This window comes from Biomphalaria glabrata, chromosome 1 (genome assembly GCF_947242115.1).
Source record: "Biomphalaria glabrata chromosome 1, xgBioGlab47.1, whole genome shotgun sequence".
In the NCBI taxonomy this organism is placed as follows: domain Eukaryota; kingdom Metazoa; phylum Mollusca; class Gastropoda; family Planorbidae; genus Biomphalaria; species Biomphalaria glabrata.
The window spans coordinates 55689650-55703890 of record NC_074711.1 but is presented as its reverse complement, the minus strand read 5'-3'; the positions used below and the strand labels follow the sequence as shown (position 1 = coordinate 55703890).

Here is a 14241-nt window from a genome sequence, read left to right as displayed (position 1 = left end):
GTCAAAAGTTCTACTGGTATGTTTGTGTATTGTATCACAAGAAATAAATAGAGTCAAAAGTTCTACTGGTATGTTTGTGTATTGTATCACAAGAAATAAATAGAGTCAAACTTCTACTGGTATGTTTGTGTATTGTATCACAAGAAATAAATAGAGTCAAACTTCTACTGGTATGTTTGTGTATTGTATCACAAGAAATAAATAGAGTCAAAAGTTCTACTGGTATGTTTGTGTATTGTATCACAAGAAATAAATAGAGTCAAACTTCTACTGGTATGTTTGTGTATTGTATCACAAGAGATATTGGGAATAGATTTGGTTGAGGGCCTCTAATGATTGTCTGCCAAGATACACGAAGGAAATGTCTGATGCTCGCACATCCAGCGGTATGAATTCTGTATGTTGGATAGTTAAATGGATATGTTTAAGTGTTTGTCTCTTTCATCAGACTAGTCCAGAGTTTGAGAAACTGACCTGCAAAGAGCTATGCTTCATACTACGAGCTGACCAGCTCAACGCTAAACATGAAGAACTGGTGCTGGACGCGATCATTCGATGGGTTATAGCGGACACTGGAGAACGAGAGAGTAAGAGATTAAATGCAATCTTATTTTTACTCTCTACATATATTTGATTCTTCTTTTTATTTTCCAGATAGATTGTGATGTATTGGAGGAGAAATATAGCAATGTGAAAAGTCTTGGATTTTCAATGTTTCATTTTTTAGGATCCTCCTTAGCTCCAGTGAACTCACCATTTCTGACAATTCTTAGTTGAGTGTAGACAATGGCTAACCTTGTTAATCTTTGGCCACAGACAACATTGAACCTTACATCGCTCTTGCGCTAGTAGCTCTTGTAGGAAAAAACCTGGCCTATTGTCCTGCCGGCGATCGGTAGAGGTTATCGTAAGACCCAGCGCTTGGCCGGGACACACCGATATACACATTTGTTTATGTATCGGTTACTTTGTACTTCCGCTTTATGCTTGTTTAAATAATGAGAGCGTAGCAAAATAAATACAAAGGCACACACGAAGAAAAACTTAGAGAAGTGACCAAAACATTTTTAAGGCAGAAACGATGTGTGAGGTTTCAATGGAAAAAAAAACCTGAAAAAACAAAACAAACAAACAATAAGATTATATAGGGAGAAAATGCAAATGATGTTGTGGCAGTAGGAATGTAACGTAAAGAGGTAAAACAGATTCAATGACAATATTATTTCAAGGCTGGCTATAAGAAGGTAGTCTAGGGGGTGGGGATGACAAGTGACTTTGCGCTGGAATTTTATTTAAGTGAGGAGGATTCGCGCAACACATCGACCCCACTCTCTCGCCCTAAAGCCCATCCTTTTCCGGAAGCAGGATTTGGTCAAGACGTCCGGGGACAAGTTTGGGTGCAGTGGATGACCAGAGACTTTCTGTGTGTCTTGTCCAGCTCTTGAGTGCTCCACAGCACTGAGCTGGTAATGATACAGATGTCCTTAAGGTCCGAGAACGTCCAGTTCCCTATTAAAGGACCTCTTGACCAAGGAAAGGCTTTTATCCATGGCCAGGATGAGGCATCGGCTCTTCACCAATCCCTCTTTTCGAAATCCCGCTTTATCCGAAGTGATCATGTATTCACGCCCGGTGTGTCGCTAGTCACGACACCCTTGAGCCCCGCACGAGTTTCCCCCTCTCGTACGAGGCCGGAGGCCGAGCCGCGTGGGGGCCTTTCGTATGCCTATACTGTCCCACCAAACCCGTGCGAGGTCCATCACAGCGCGTATGGCCCCCGTTAGGGAAGGAATCGATGGGGGGTTGGACGGGTTAGCGAGCCTTTGTTACATCCCTACCACGTGCAGTGTACAGTCTCTCGACCGTACTTGTGGTAGCCCACTGAGAGCTATGTGTGCTACCGTACTTTGCCTATCCGTTTCCCTTGGCAGACGTTTCCACAGGAGGGCCACGTTGAGGCGACGGGAGCATTCCTCCTGCTGAGCTGGTACTTTCCCTTTCTGTCCGATTAGTCTAGTTTTGTGACGTTACGCACAGGCCGCCAAGTCCAGACTTCACATGCTAGGTTTGACAGAACCTCAAGTGTACTGAGTGCCATGGACACGTCAGATACCCTCTACCTGGTTTAGCCGGCCAGTCAAAGCCGTTTCCGTGGTGTGGCCTCTGCGCATGCTACAGCTTCTGGGAGCCACAGGTGAGAGTTGGGTACCGAGTGGGGACCAAGAGTGAGCCAAGATACCCTCAAAAAAAGGGTACGACTGCCACTAGAGGTGCTACCCCTCCTAGATACCCCATACACCTCAAGAAGGTAGTAGCGCTTTTTGGACAGACATGTATTCGTGAATTGAAAACAAAAAAAGGTTTTTGAGGGGAAGTCTGTGTATAATGCCTAAACAATGAGGAAGCAATTGTGTCTTTGTCAGATCAGTTCTACGTAAGCGTTCACTGATTCAACACACACTTCTAAGAATGGAGAATGAACCTCACAGCTAGACTCCAGTTACTGTTTTAATCTATTATTATTTTTTGTACATTTTAATCAACTGAGCTATAATATTTAAACGAACTGTGCAATGCATTACATAATTCTCCAATAAATTTTTGTGTCAGAGTATATTCCAGAACTGGTCTCATGTGCCAGGGTAGGTCTTATGATGCCAGATAATATGGGAGAGTTTGTAGACTCTTGGCTGCTGTCCAGAGATTTAAACTCTGATCTGAACAAAGTTACACTCCAGGTAATCAACACAGCTTGAACTATTTCTTTTTGCTATTTAAAATACACATGTACTTTTGTGTGTCTGTAGGCCTTCCTTCAAATATATATTTGATATTACATTAGTATAACATTACTAAAATTTAGTCTAACATTAGTTTAACATTGGTCTAACATTAGTTTAATATTACTTTAAGATTAGTCAAATCTAACATTGGCTACTAAAAAAAACAAAGCTTATATTTAAGTGTAATTGTAGCGTATTAATTAGTTAGGATCAGTCAAGTAATTGTATATGTGATTGACATACACATAATATATCTGTGCGATTAGAAATATTTTTACATGGCTTATATCAACTCACTCTGTCTATCTGTCTGGCCAAAATTTTGTACACGTTATTTCTGCCACACCCATTTTCCGATCAAGCTGAAATTTCGCACAATTATTTCTTTTACCTTACAACACAAGAATAAAAAAAAAAACCTACTTAGTTAATTAAGTAATATCAGGTGACCGAGCCTCGCTCAGATGAATAGTTTGTTAAGGAAGGATATATACCCGAAGTCATTTTGGGAATATTGTTGTAATTACGAAAATGAACGATCAGGTAAAGACTATCAATCCGAAGAGTTGATTTTTCGTTCTGTCAGTTCTCAATGTAATCGTGTACATGGCGATTAGAACAGAAAGTCCCCCCAACAGTAGGCCTATAGAAATCCACAGCTCACGTCTTAACGTTTTACATTGCTTCTTTCGTGTAAAACTATTGGGCTATTATAGGCTTGTAAGAAAGTCTTTGCAGCAGGGGCGGACTGGGTATCAAAATCGGCCCGGGCATTACAATATAAACCGGCCCACAAATGGCATGTCATATATTTCCGCAATTTGTATATACATATATATTAGTGTGTGTATATGTAATTAATCTTCATTACATTCTTATCTTTCATTCTTTTAAACGTTTTTTCTACCCTAGAATACTCTCTTCCTATAATTAGTGAAAGGCAGTACACACCGCCAAGGGACAGCTAGGGAGTCTGGGGGAGCGCTGTAAGCTCCCCCAGTTTTCGCCCCGGACCCAAGCATTATTTCCGTTATTTTAAGCTTTAAAAAATGCATATTTTGAGGTATCTACAGTGCTAATAGCCTGCTACTCTTCCGCTTAAAAAATCAAAAACTTAATCTTCTATTCACTGGAGTCCAGCGACTGGTAGAAAATGGTAAAATGCTTTAGTTTTGTATTGGAGGGGGGGAGGGAAACCACAAAACCCTTTTTGGCTACGCTCATGAAATTTGGTGACTAGTTTGCTTAAGTTGGCTGCACTGAGGAAGTTAGTAAAGTTTCCCTTTCAGACAATGAGATTTGAGGCCAGTGATGGTTTGAACTCCTCCTCTCTCGTCTACGCCCATGTGTTTTATCATAGTTGTAAGCCTAATTCTATTCAAAATATATAAAGTTTGATAACGCATCGGAAACTGAATGTATGCTTTCGTAGGCTTATATAATGTATTCTATTTATACATGCATGTAGTCTGAAAACTATAAACACTACAATAGCAGTCTTAATGAGTTTCAAACTTTTTGGTATTACTTATAGATTACAGACGTTCCTTCAAAAAAATAAAATAATTAGGTCCTACGCATTTCTCGTGTCAATCTAATCAAGCATGTTGATCTGTGACTTAAAATATGCTAAATCATTGGTTTTCCTGGCTGACTCAGGCAACCCATTCCTTTAAAGTGGTATCACCACAAATACAAAACTAGCGGTCTATCGAGCCGTCATCCTCCCTACATTGCTCTATGCCTCAGAAACATGGATAGTGTACAGTTAACATGCAAAGAAACTGAACCACTTCCACATGACATGTATGTGAAAAATACTGAATGTCAAATGGCAAGACAAAATACCAGATACTGAAGTCCTTCGAAGAGCGGGTCTGCAAAGCATCCACACAATCCTGATGCAGTCCCAGCTGCGATGGGCAGGACACGTATGCAGAATGAAAGACCAACGCATCTCTAAACGACTCTTGTATGGCCAACTAAGCGAAGGAAAGCGCTCGCAATGTGGTCAAAGAAAGCGCTTCAGGGACACCCTCAAAGCTTCTCTGAAGGCGTTAAGCATAGACACAGCCACCTGGGAGACAGAGGCACATGACAGAGCATCATGGCGTCGCGCTGTGAAAACCGGCGCACAGGTTGCTGAGGAAAAGAGAACATGCTGACAGAAGAAAAACGCCAGAGAAGAAAAGCAAGGCCAATGACACTAGCTCCAGCTGTAATAACCTGCCCAGTGTGCAGCCGAACATTCCGGGCTCACATAGGTCTCACCAGCCACACGAGGAGACATAAAACCCCAGTGCAAAGCCCTCAGCCCCCTGGATGACAAAGTGGTCATAATCGAACTACGATGGACGAAATATATATATATATATATATATATATATATATATATATATATATATAGATAGATAGATACATAGATACATAGATACATAGATACATAGATTCCTTTAAAAGATAAGAGAAATTAGAATGATTAGAGATGTACTTCTAAATGTGAAAAACTCTTGCTTCCTCCGAGTACATTCTCAAAAAAAGCGATTTGTAAATGAATATATTATTTAAAAAAATAAATGATTCTAAATCTCTTTTCATTAAATATCGAATGTGACAGCGCTATATAAATTATTTTAATTATTGTAATAATTTTCATTATTAATGAATTCATACTAAGCATAAGTTTGCCATCAATCGTAATGGTATAAAATTGATTTAGATCTAGATTTATGTTTTAATTAAATAATATTTTTTTTTGTAAGTCTTAAGTGTAGTATTTTTAGTTATATGCTATTACAAATAAACAACAAGAAACTTACTTTTTCTTTTCAAATCGCAGAAAGTAGAACTTTATACCCATATTGAGATATGAATAAGTTGGGTGGTTTGAGATTTCGCGGCTGTGTGTATGTGTTTGTTAACTTCTATTAAGTTTTGTTAAAGAGCTAATTGTCTCCCCTTTTGCCGCGTTATATCAATGTTTTCTAACTTAACCTCTCCCATCCCTCTTTTCGTTAACTTTCAATGGAACCATAAAAAAAAAAAACGGGTGAGGGAAGGAGCAAAACCAAAATAGGAGTGCCATCAAATGCCCGTGCCGACCAGCAAAATGATCAGGCCAAACACAGTCTCGAAGACATCAAAGTAGTGTTGAAGGCATGCCGCTCGTGCATAGCAGAAAGTACGGTCTAACGTTTTACAAATGATAATACGTACAGTGTATAGTGTAATTCTTAAAATTACATTCTTGTAGAATTTCAAACAAAATTAATTGTAATAATAATTTACACAAAAAAAAAACAACAACAAGAAAACCTGTTTGGGCCTTTGTGTCTTGCTGCTGTTACTTATGAATTTAATTTTCTTTGGTCGCGACCAGACTGGCCCATTTGGTACCGGCCCACCGGGCATTTGCCCGTTTGCCCATATAGCCAGTCCGCCCCTGCTTTGCAGTATAACTTCTAAAATGGTTACTTTCTGACATTTAATATTGCAATTAATATATTCATTATGGCTCTGAGACATGGACACTTTACAGAAAACAACTAAGACTTCTTGAGTGCTTTCACCAAAGATGCTTGCGCTCCATCATGGACATACGGTGGCAGGACTGCACTACAAACAGCGATGTCCTTGCCAACTCCGGTATGGACTGTATAGAGGGACTTTTTATAGTCCGACAGTTGCACTGGATAGGGCACGTATCCCGTATGGGAGACGAGCGTATGCCAAAGGCAGTCATTTTTTGGTGAGCTAAAAGGTGGTCGACGTAACAGAGGCGCCCCACGGAAATTCTTTAATGACCAGCTTAGGCGTCAACTTTCCTTCGCTGACAGAGAAGAGAGCACCTGGTTGTATACGACCTCCGAACGAGACAGCTGCCACAGTGCCCCGAAGGTTCAAAAGCCCCGCGCTAATTCTAGGTGTAAATTATTAAATTAAACCATTATAATTTATAATAGGGTTCCCGTGGTCTCCTTGTTTTCAAGAAGCTCCTGGAAATCTCCTGAAACTCATAAAAATGTCCTGAAAAAGACAAAATGTTCCTTTTGGGGTGTCAATCAATATGGTAAACTACGCGTGATATAAAAAAAAACGGCATCGTCAGCTTTCATTTAATAAAAATGTAATGCAAATACGAATTTATTTTCTAATACAAAATCTTTATTTTCACTTATTATCCTTATCCCTACCCTTACTGGTCCGCGCGCAATCCTCACATTTCACATAAGGCCCGCAAACGTTAGGGCCGGCCCTGGTTGTGCAAGTAAGGCATAGATAAGCTGTGTTATGACCATTTCCTATGTTTTGGTATGGGACAGTAGACTTCGAAACTTAAACACATTGCAATAATTCACCAGCAAAATAATAACAAAGTAAAAGTTACCTACGGAATTAAAGTGTAAACAATTTATATAGCCTACATACATACATAAAGATATTTAATTTATTTTTCTTCCATAGTTTCATAATGGATCATTGTACAATAAGATGGTGCGCAAATGTTTAATTAGGCCAATTGAATCATTAAAACTTTTTCTTGTTTGCGAAGAAATGTCTTAGTGTACTGCTGTGAGCCTAGTGACGTAAGCGGTGTCAAGTTTTTTTCGCATTGACGTCATATAGAAAATTTAATTCATAAAACATTCTAGCCAAAATTAATTTTTCGATAATGAGCCATTTTCAAACCGATATAACGGTCGACTTCGAGTTTTCCCGATATGGCCAATGAGTTGAGAATTTTTGTCTCACTATTATGCACATACCGTGAAATTTTAAAGAAAATCGTTAGAGCCGTTTTCGAAATAAAATTTATATAGAAATATATATAAACATACATACATACAAGAATTGCTCGCTTAAGAGTATAGGATTGGTAATATATTTCTTTGTTTGATATCTCAAACAAGGGAAAGAAATAGTACTTTACTGAAGTCCTGGTATAATCTGAATTAGTTCCCTTTATATTAAAAAACGTAAAGTTCCCCTTTCAGACCTTGTCTATAGGGCAGATGATGTAAAAGTCATCTGTTTCTGTGGCCTACGGTTAACGAGGGTGTCATGTCGCTAGCACAATGACCAACAACTTTACTTTACCCTAACTAATGTCAGGTACCCATTAGAGCTGTGTGGACTCAGAGGCGCCCAAAGATCCCGGAATTAAAAATCTCAGCCTTCACAGGGTTCGAACCCGGTTCGAAAGCCAAGCGCTTTACCACTCAGCCACCGCGACTCCCCCTTTACATTTAAGCTGCCGCCTTAAGCTTAGTGAACACAAACATGAAGAGAAACAATAGATAACTCTACAATCTCCCATGTTCATAGACTCTTCGCTAATAGAGTGGTTACCGTGTTAGCCGGAGAAGACAGCCATGAGTTCGAATTCATGTCGTCCCCTTTTGTTTTATATTTTTTTTTTTTTTTTTTTTTAATAATATTTTTTTTTTTATAAATGCTTTAAAAAGTATTTTTATATATTTTTCTCGTTACCTATTGCTATTGTTTAGCTTTTAGTTTTCTCAAAGCGCTATGATCCTAGCACTTGTCTGGACCAGGTGTGGAAAAAAAAGGGGGGGGGGAGAAAGGATATCTTAATGAATGTTTACATGATAATTTTTTAAATGCATACAAGTTCACTCAGGGCTCAAGAGTCCTCAAGGGGGCTTATTCAACCTATGTTCAAGATACCAAACAAAACAAAATGACCAATAGCTAGTGATCCTCAAGTTCTATCGGCACGTCCTGACTTGTTTTCTTGAGTTGAATGGTGCACGTCAGAGTCACGCATTCGTGCAGCTGGGAGCGTCTGGGCACGCTTGGAAGAGCTTAAGCTCTCACCCAGACTTCCTATTTGGTTGCTTGGAAAAGGGGGGGGGGGGCTTGTAAGGAAATCGTTTTGTATGAGGGTGTCACAAATAAAGGCTCGAGAAACACTGAAATCTGAAATGCACTATTGTTTTGAAAAAAAAATGTGTTCGATGTTTTTTTTTCTTTTGTTTTTGGAGGGCATCAAGATGTCGCACTAAGTATACATTATTCTAGGTTCTCCAGGTACTTCTAGGTACTAGCTGCTATACAATGCACCCTTCTTTTATGATATAATTTACTGTGTTTATAAAAATGTACTCTTGTCAGACAGCAAACCATACTTAGAAGTTAATGTTAACACTTTTCTGTAGGTTATGGAATCTGTTTTACAACTCCAGAAGCAGCAGTTGGCGGCAGTGGACAGCGCCATGTTCTCTCCAAGACTACCACGAGATATTCTGTTTGTGATAGGTGGATCCAATTTTGGATTCCCTCTCAACATGGTGGAGGCCTTTGATTGTCGAACTTGGCTGTGGTCCATCATATGCCCTTATGACTTCGGTAAGAGACACAGTATAGTGAGATAGCATTTAGATACACAGAGATGACTTTAAGACAGTGGTTCTCAAACTGTAGCACGCGGGTTCGCGAGATTACCGATGGGAGTCCGCAGAAAAAATGAAAATTGAATACGATTAAACAAACTTGTTCACTAAATGCCAGTTAATCCGATCGGATAAGTTCAATAATAATAAACTACCCCCCCCTCTACTGTTTAATATGTCAATAACGTAATATTCAATGACGCCTAAACCTGAGATTGGAAAACATTCTTCACTTGGATATTCCCGTGTATTAAGAAATAAAGGAACACTGAAGAGTCACCTAAAACAAGGTTCAGTGTTTCTTTATTTCTTATTACAATTTAAAATCTGTTTTTTTTTCATTTGTTACTTATATAATATTCATTTATGTTGCTTTTTCTTTTGGGAGTCCGTGGGCAAGTTTTTAGCTATATAAAGGGGTCCACGGGTCATACAAGTTTGAGAACCTCTGCTTTAAGATGTAGCTGTGAGAAAAGATTAGAAAATCCAATAACGAGTATTTCTATCTCATTCCAAAATGAATTAAAAACTAGATTAAAAAAAATTAAAACAACATTTCTCAGAATACTTCCATTCTCAAACTAAATCTTTAGTATTTCTACGTTGTCCATGCAAATCTAATTTGAATTATTGCATTTGTTGTTAACAGCAGCAAACAGATGCGGGAAAGAACCATGCCTTACACAAATCTAACGGACTCTTTAATTTAAATCACTGTTTGCGTAGCATACAAAAGAAACCTAGAATGACAGTAATAGAGAATGAGACTTTAAACGTATAGAAGCGATACAATGAAGCAGTAACATAGAGACAAGAAAGTGTCCACATTTATTTCCCAAGATTCTCAGGAAATTTCCGTTTTGTGTCATTTTATTTACTTTCACTTTGACGTAAAAACAAGATTCGAGATTTTCAGTGGATCTCAGATGTTTGTGTTTCTGTGTTACAAGAATCTTTATCTTCATCCCAATATCAAATTGTGAGATACGCTCTCGTCTTTTAAACTGCCCCTGAAAATCCACTATAACTTTTTGTGAGTTTAGTCTGTTCGTCTGTCCGTCTTCCACGTTTAGATCTCAAAAACTTAAAGCAATTTTTAAAAATCCGATTACATTATATTTTGTATCTATTCACGTTTGTTATGTGAGTCTTGAAGTAGGTCAAGTGTTGTATCATTCGGCCGCCTCATTCAATCTTGATAAGTGCCACATTTTCTCCTCAGCGCCTCGATCTTACCATGGGATGGTGGCGCTGGACAATGAGATCTATATTATTGGTGGATTCAGCGGGCAGGTTTATCTCAGCAGCTGTTGTAAACTAAAACCTGACACACTCACTTGGGAGGACGTCACACCAATGAACACGAAGAGGTAACTAATGTGTCTCATTATATCATTGATATGAACATGACGAGGTAACTAATGTGTCTCATTATATCATTGATATGAACATGACGAGGTAACTAATGTGTCTCATTATATCATTGATATGAACATGACGAGGTAACTAATGTGTCTCATTATATCATTGATATGAACACGAAGAGGTAACTAATATGTCTCATTATATCATTGATATGAAAATGACGAGGTAACTAATATGTCTCATTATATCATTGATATGAACATGACGAGGTAACTAATATGTCTCATTATATCATTGATATGAACACGAAGAGGTAACTAATATGTCTCATTATATCATTGATATGAACATGACGAGGTAACTAATGTGTCTCATTATATCATTGATATGAACATGACGAGGTAACTAATGTGTCTCATTATATCATTGATATGAACATGACGAGGTAACTAATGTGTCTCATTATATCATTGATATGAACATGACGAGGTAACTAATGTGTCTCATTATATCATTGATATGAACATGACGAGGTAACTAATGTGTCTCATTATTCCATTGATATGAACACGAAGAGGTAACTAATATGTCTCATTATATCATTGATATGAACATGACGAGGTAACTAATATGTCTCATTATATCATTGATATGAACATGACGAGGTAACTAATGTGTCTCATTATTCCATTGATATGAACATAAAGAGGTAACTAATGTGTTTCAATGTATAATTGATATGAACACTAAGAGATACTTTTTTTTATCTTATCTTATATCATATAGACGTTACTTCAAAAAAGAAGATGATTCCGTCATTCGCGTCATGCATTCAGTCATGCATATTAACCAATTATTAAATTCTGCCAAGTCACTGGTTTTCCTGGCTAGCTCAGGCAACCCATTCCATGCTCTAATAGCACTAGGGAAGAAGGAGTATTTGTACAAATTTGTCCTAGCATATGGGACGGGGAATGTACATTCATGTTTGTGTCTTTCAGAGTATTTTATTAAATTTTGTTTTTGTATTTGAAGATTATGGTTCAGTGTTTTATGTATAATTGCTGCTTTACTTTTGAGTCTTACTTACTATGTCTCAATATAAAGTTGAAATGAACACAAAGAAATAAATATGCAACTACACAAATGTCACAAAAACGTAAATAGTGTTTCTTGAATTGGGGAGCGGGAAGAGTGGTACATATATGTTTCAGTGGACACAAAATATTTGATATTTGCTTTTTAATTATAAATCCATATTTGAATATTAATCAAGTAAAATGAAACTATTACCAACGTTTAATTGCGAAATTAATAAAATAATTTAATTTTAGATACATCGTTAAGTAGTGTTATATCTATATTTGCTACAAAGGCATCTACAACAAGCATGATTCAAACCTTTTTTTTTTTGGTTTATTTCTTGAAGAAGACATTTCAATACTTCTCCGCTAGATCGATTCTGTTGAGTTTCAAATGCCAGAACGATTGAATTTCTCTCTAATGTTGTATAGTGGGCAGATAGTTGGCAAATAAACAACAACAACAAAAAAACGAGCGTAAAAGCGTATGTGCGTTATTTATACTTGGAACGAACCTCGCCTTTGAGCATTGGCTCTCACGAGTCATGACTTTTATGAAGAAGGGAGGTAACATTAAAAAATATCTATTTTATCAGTAATCTCTCTTGTTAAAGTATAAATGAAACTCCGCTAAATTTCTTCCTGTTCCACTGGGGCCTTCTAATTCCAAGTCACTGGCTCCATGCGCTTCGAAATAAGCGGATTTCACTGTAACATGCTAACAAAACTCCTCTTTCCGAGTCATATAGATTACAATGTTTAGCATACAAAGCTCAACAGTAGCATTATACCTCTGCCAGGCTTTTAGATGCTAATTAAAAACTAAACTCTTCTGTTCCCAAGTTAAAAAATATACAAAGAAATTATTTTAATTAGTTTAACTACTGGTTCTCAATCTATAGTCTAATCAACCCCTTCTTTATAGACAATGTGGCTATAGTTACTATGTTGCATGGTTTGATCAGATGCTACGTGGGTGTGACTGCACTGCAAGGATGTCTCTACGCCGTTGGGGGATTCGATGGCCAGTACCGACTGAACAGCGCAGAACGATTCAACCAAAGGACTAACCAGTGGAGCTTCATCTCCCCAATGATACAGCAGAGAAGTGACGCTGGTGTGGCTGTACTCAGTGGTCAGTACAACCCTCGGGTTTCTACTTAGTAGTATGTAGTATTTTAGTATAAACAAATAATAACCGTCTATCGTAGTTCCGTTCGGGATATGTGTTACATCATTATGGCATCATATATTTCTCAGATGTTACTTCGGGTTCATGCGTGTATTAAGACTGTAGAGCCCGAGTCGTGCTTAACAAAGATTGAAATGCACTGAGTAACAAATGCATAGCAGACAACAAATGTATTCTATAACTTGATATAGTAGAAATACATTGTAAACAATTAAACTTAGCAACAAGAATCATTTTCCATTTCCATACAGTCATAACAATCAAGTAGTAAATATCCAAAGCGTCCTCATTCTACAGGGACTTGTTCACAACTGCCAATGTATCGCGGTTTCGCTCTATAAGCACGGTTTATAATCATTGACTAGAAATCCTTAACATACCACAATGAGCTGTGGCAGTATGCAAGACAACAGTGCTGTCACATAGTCACAACTATGTCAAATGTCTTTGTCCGTTTTGTTGTTCTCAAGGAGTTTTTCTTATCTTCCTTTCTTTCAGCTGGAGAAATGCACTGAAAGCTAGTATTAGTTTCTTGTCCTTTGTTGACTATTCCGTGTATATATCGTTTTAGAAGTATTAATACGTCTATTGAAACCCGTTCTAAAATATATTGAAAGAGTCCATTATGAAAATTGATCCTGAAAATCTGTCTAGAGAGTCTATTCTGAAAGTCTAGTTCTGAGAGTCTATTCTGAAAGTCTAGTTCTGAGAGTCTTGAAACTCTGTATCTGAGAATCCGTTCTAAAAGTCTATTGTGAAAATCCTTTCTGAAAGTCTGTTTTGTAAGTTCCCTCTGAAAGTGGAAAGCCTTCTACACAAGCGCTGATTTGAGGTAGCAATCGAATATATCTTCATCTTATTGTTTCCGTCCAATTATTGACCGTTAGTCTTGCACACAGTTCATTTTATTGCAGGAATGCACGTCAGACATAAAACAACAACGTCTCTCTATTCTCATTGGCTAAGTCCCTTTCAAGACTTACTCGTAACTACAAATGAACAAAAAGTGTGTCTTTATGCATCATGTGCAGTCTCATTATTGGTGTACCCAAAATGTGAACATGTGAAGTGTGCGAATCCCGCCTTATTGAAGTTTCATTGTCTTTGTAAACAATTGTTTTATTTATAGCTCACGCGCTGAACAAGATGGCGCTAATATTTTATAGCCTACCCTGTCTGCATACAACACATTAAAAAAAACAGTAAAGGGCTGTCTTTGACTGGCAGTGATTTACTTGAAAGTGTCATTCTGATCAATGGACACTGGTCGATCCTTTACAGACTGACCCTAGGGCAGAGAGTATAATTTAATGCCTTAGTCCTCTCTCTAGAACGATGTGTAATTTGTTTCAGCTTGGTCAATACAATCCTGCGCAGTCTCCCCTCTTTCAAACTTTATCTTGTAA

General features: G+C 37.8%; 1 protein-coding gene across 1 annotated transcript in view; it reads left to right on the top strand.

Moving 5' to 3' along the window:
• The window catches only part of LOC106078933 (kelch-like protein 10), a 49243-nt gene that overhangs the window by 20180 nt on the left and 14822 nt on the right, over positions 1-14241 (top strand). The window contains exons 8-12 of the mRNA XM_056045019.1: positions 449-587; positions 2611-2738; positions 8963-9152; positions 10419-10566; positions 12609-12778. Of these exons, the coding sequence (XP_055900994.1) occupies positions 449-587; positions 2611-2738; positions 8963-9152; positions 10419-10566; positions 12609-12778 (775 nt within the window). The remainder of the gene's footprint in view (positions 1-448; positions 588-2610; positions 2739-8962; positions 9153-10418; positions 10567-12608; positions 12779-14241) is intronic.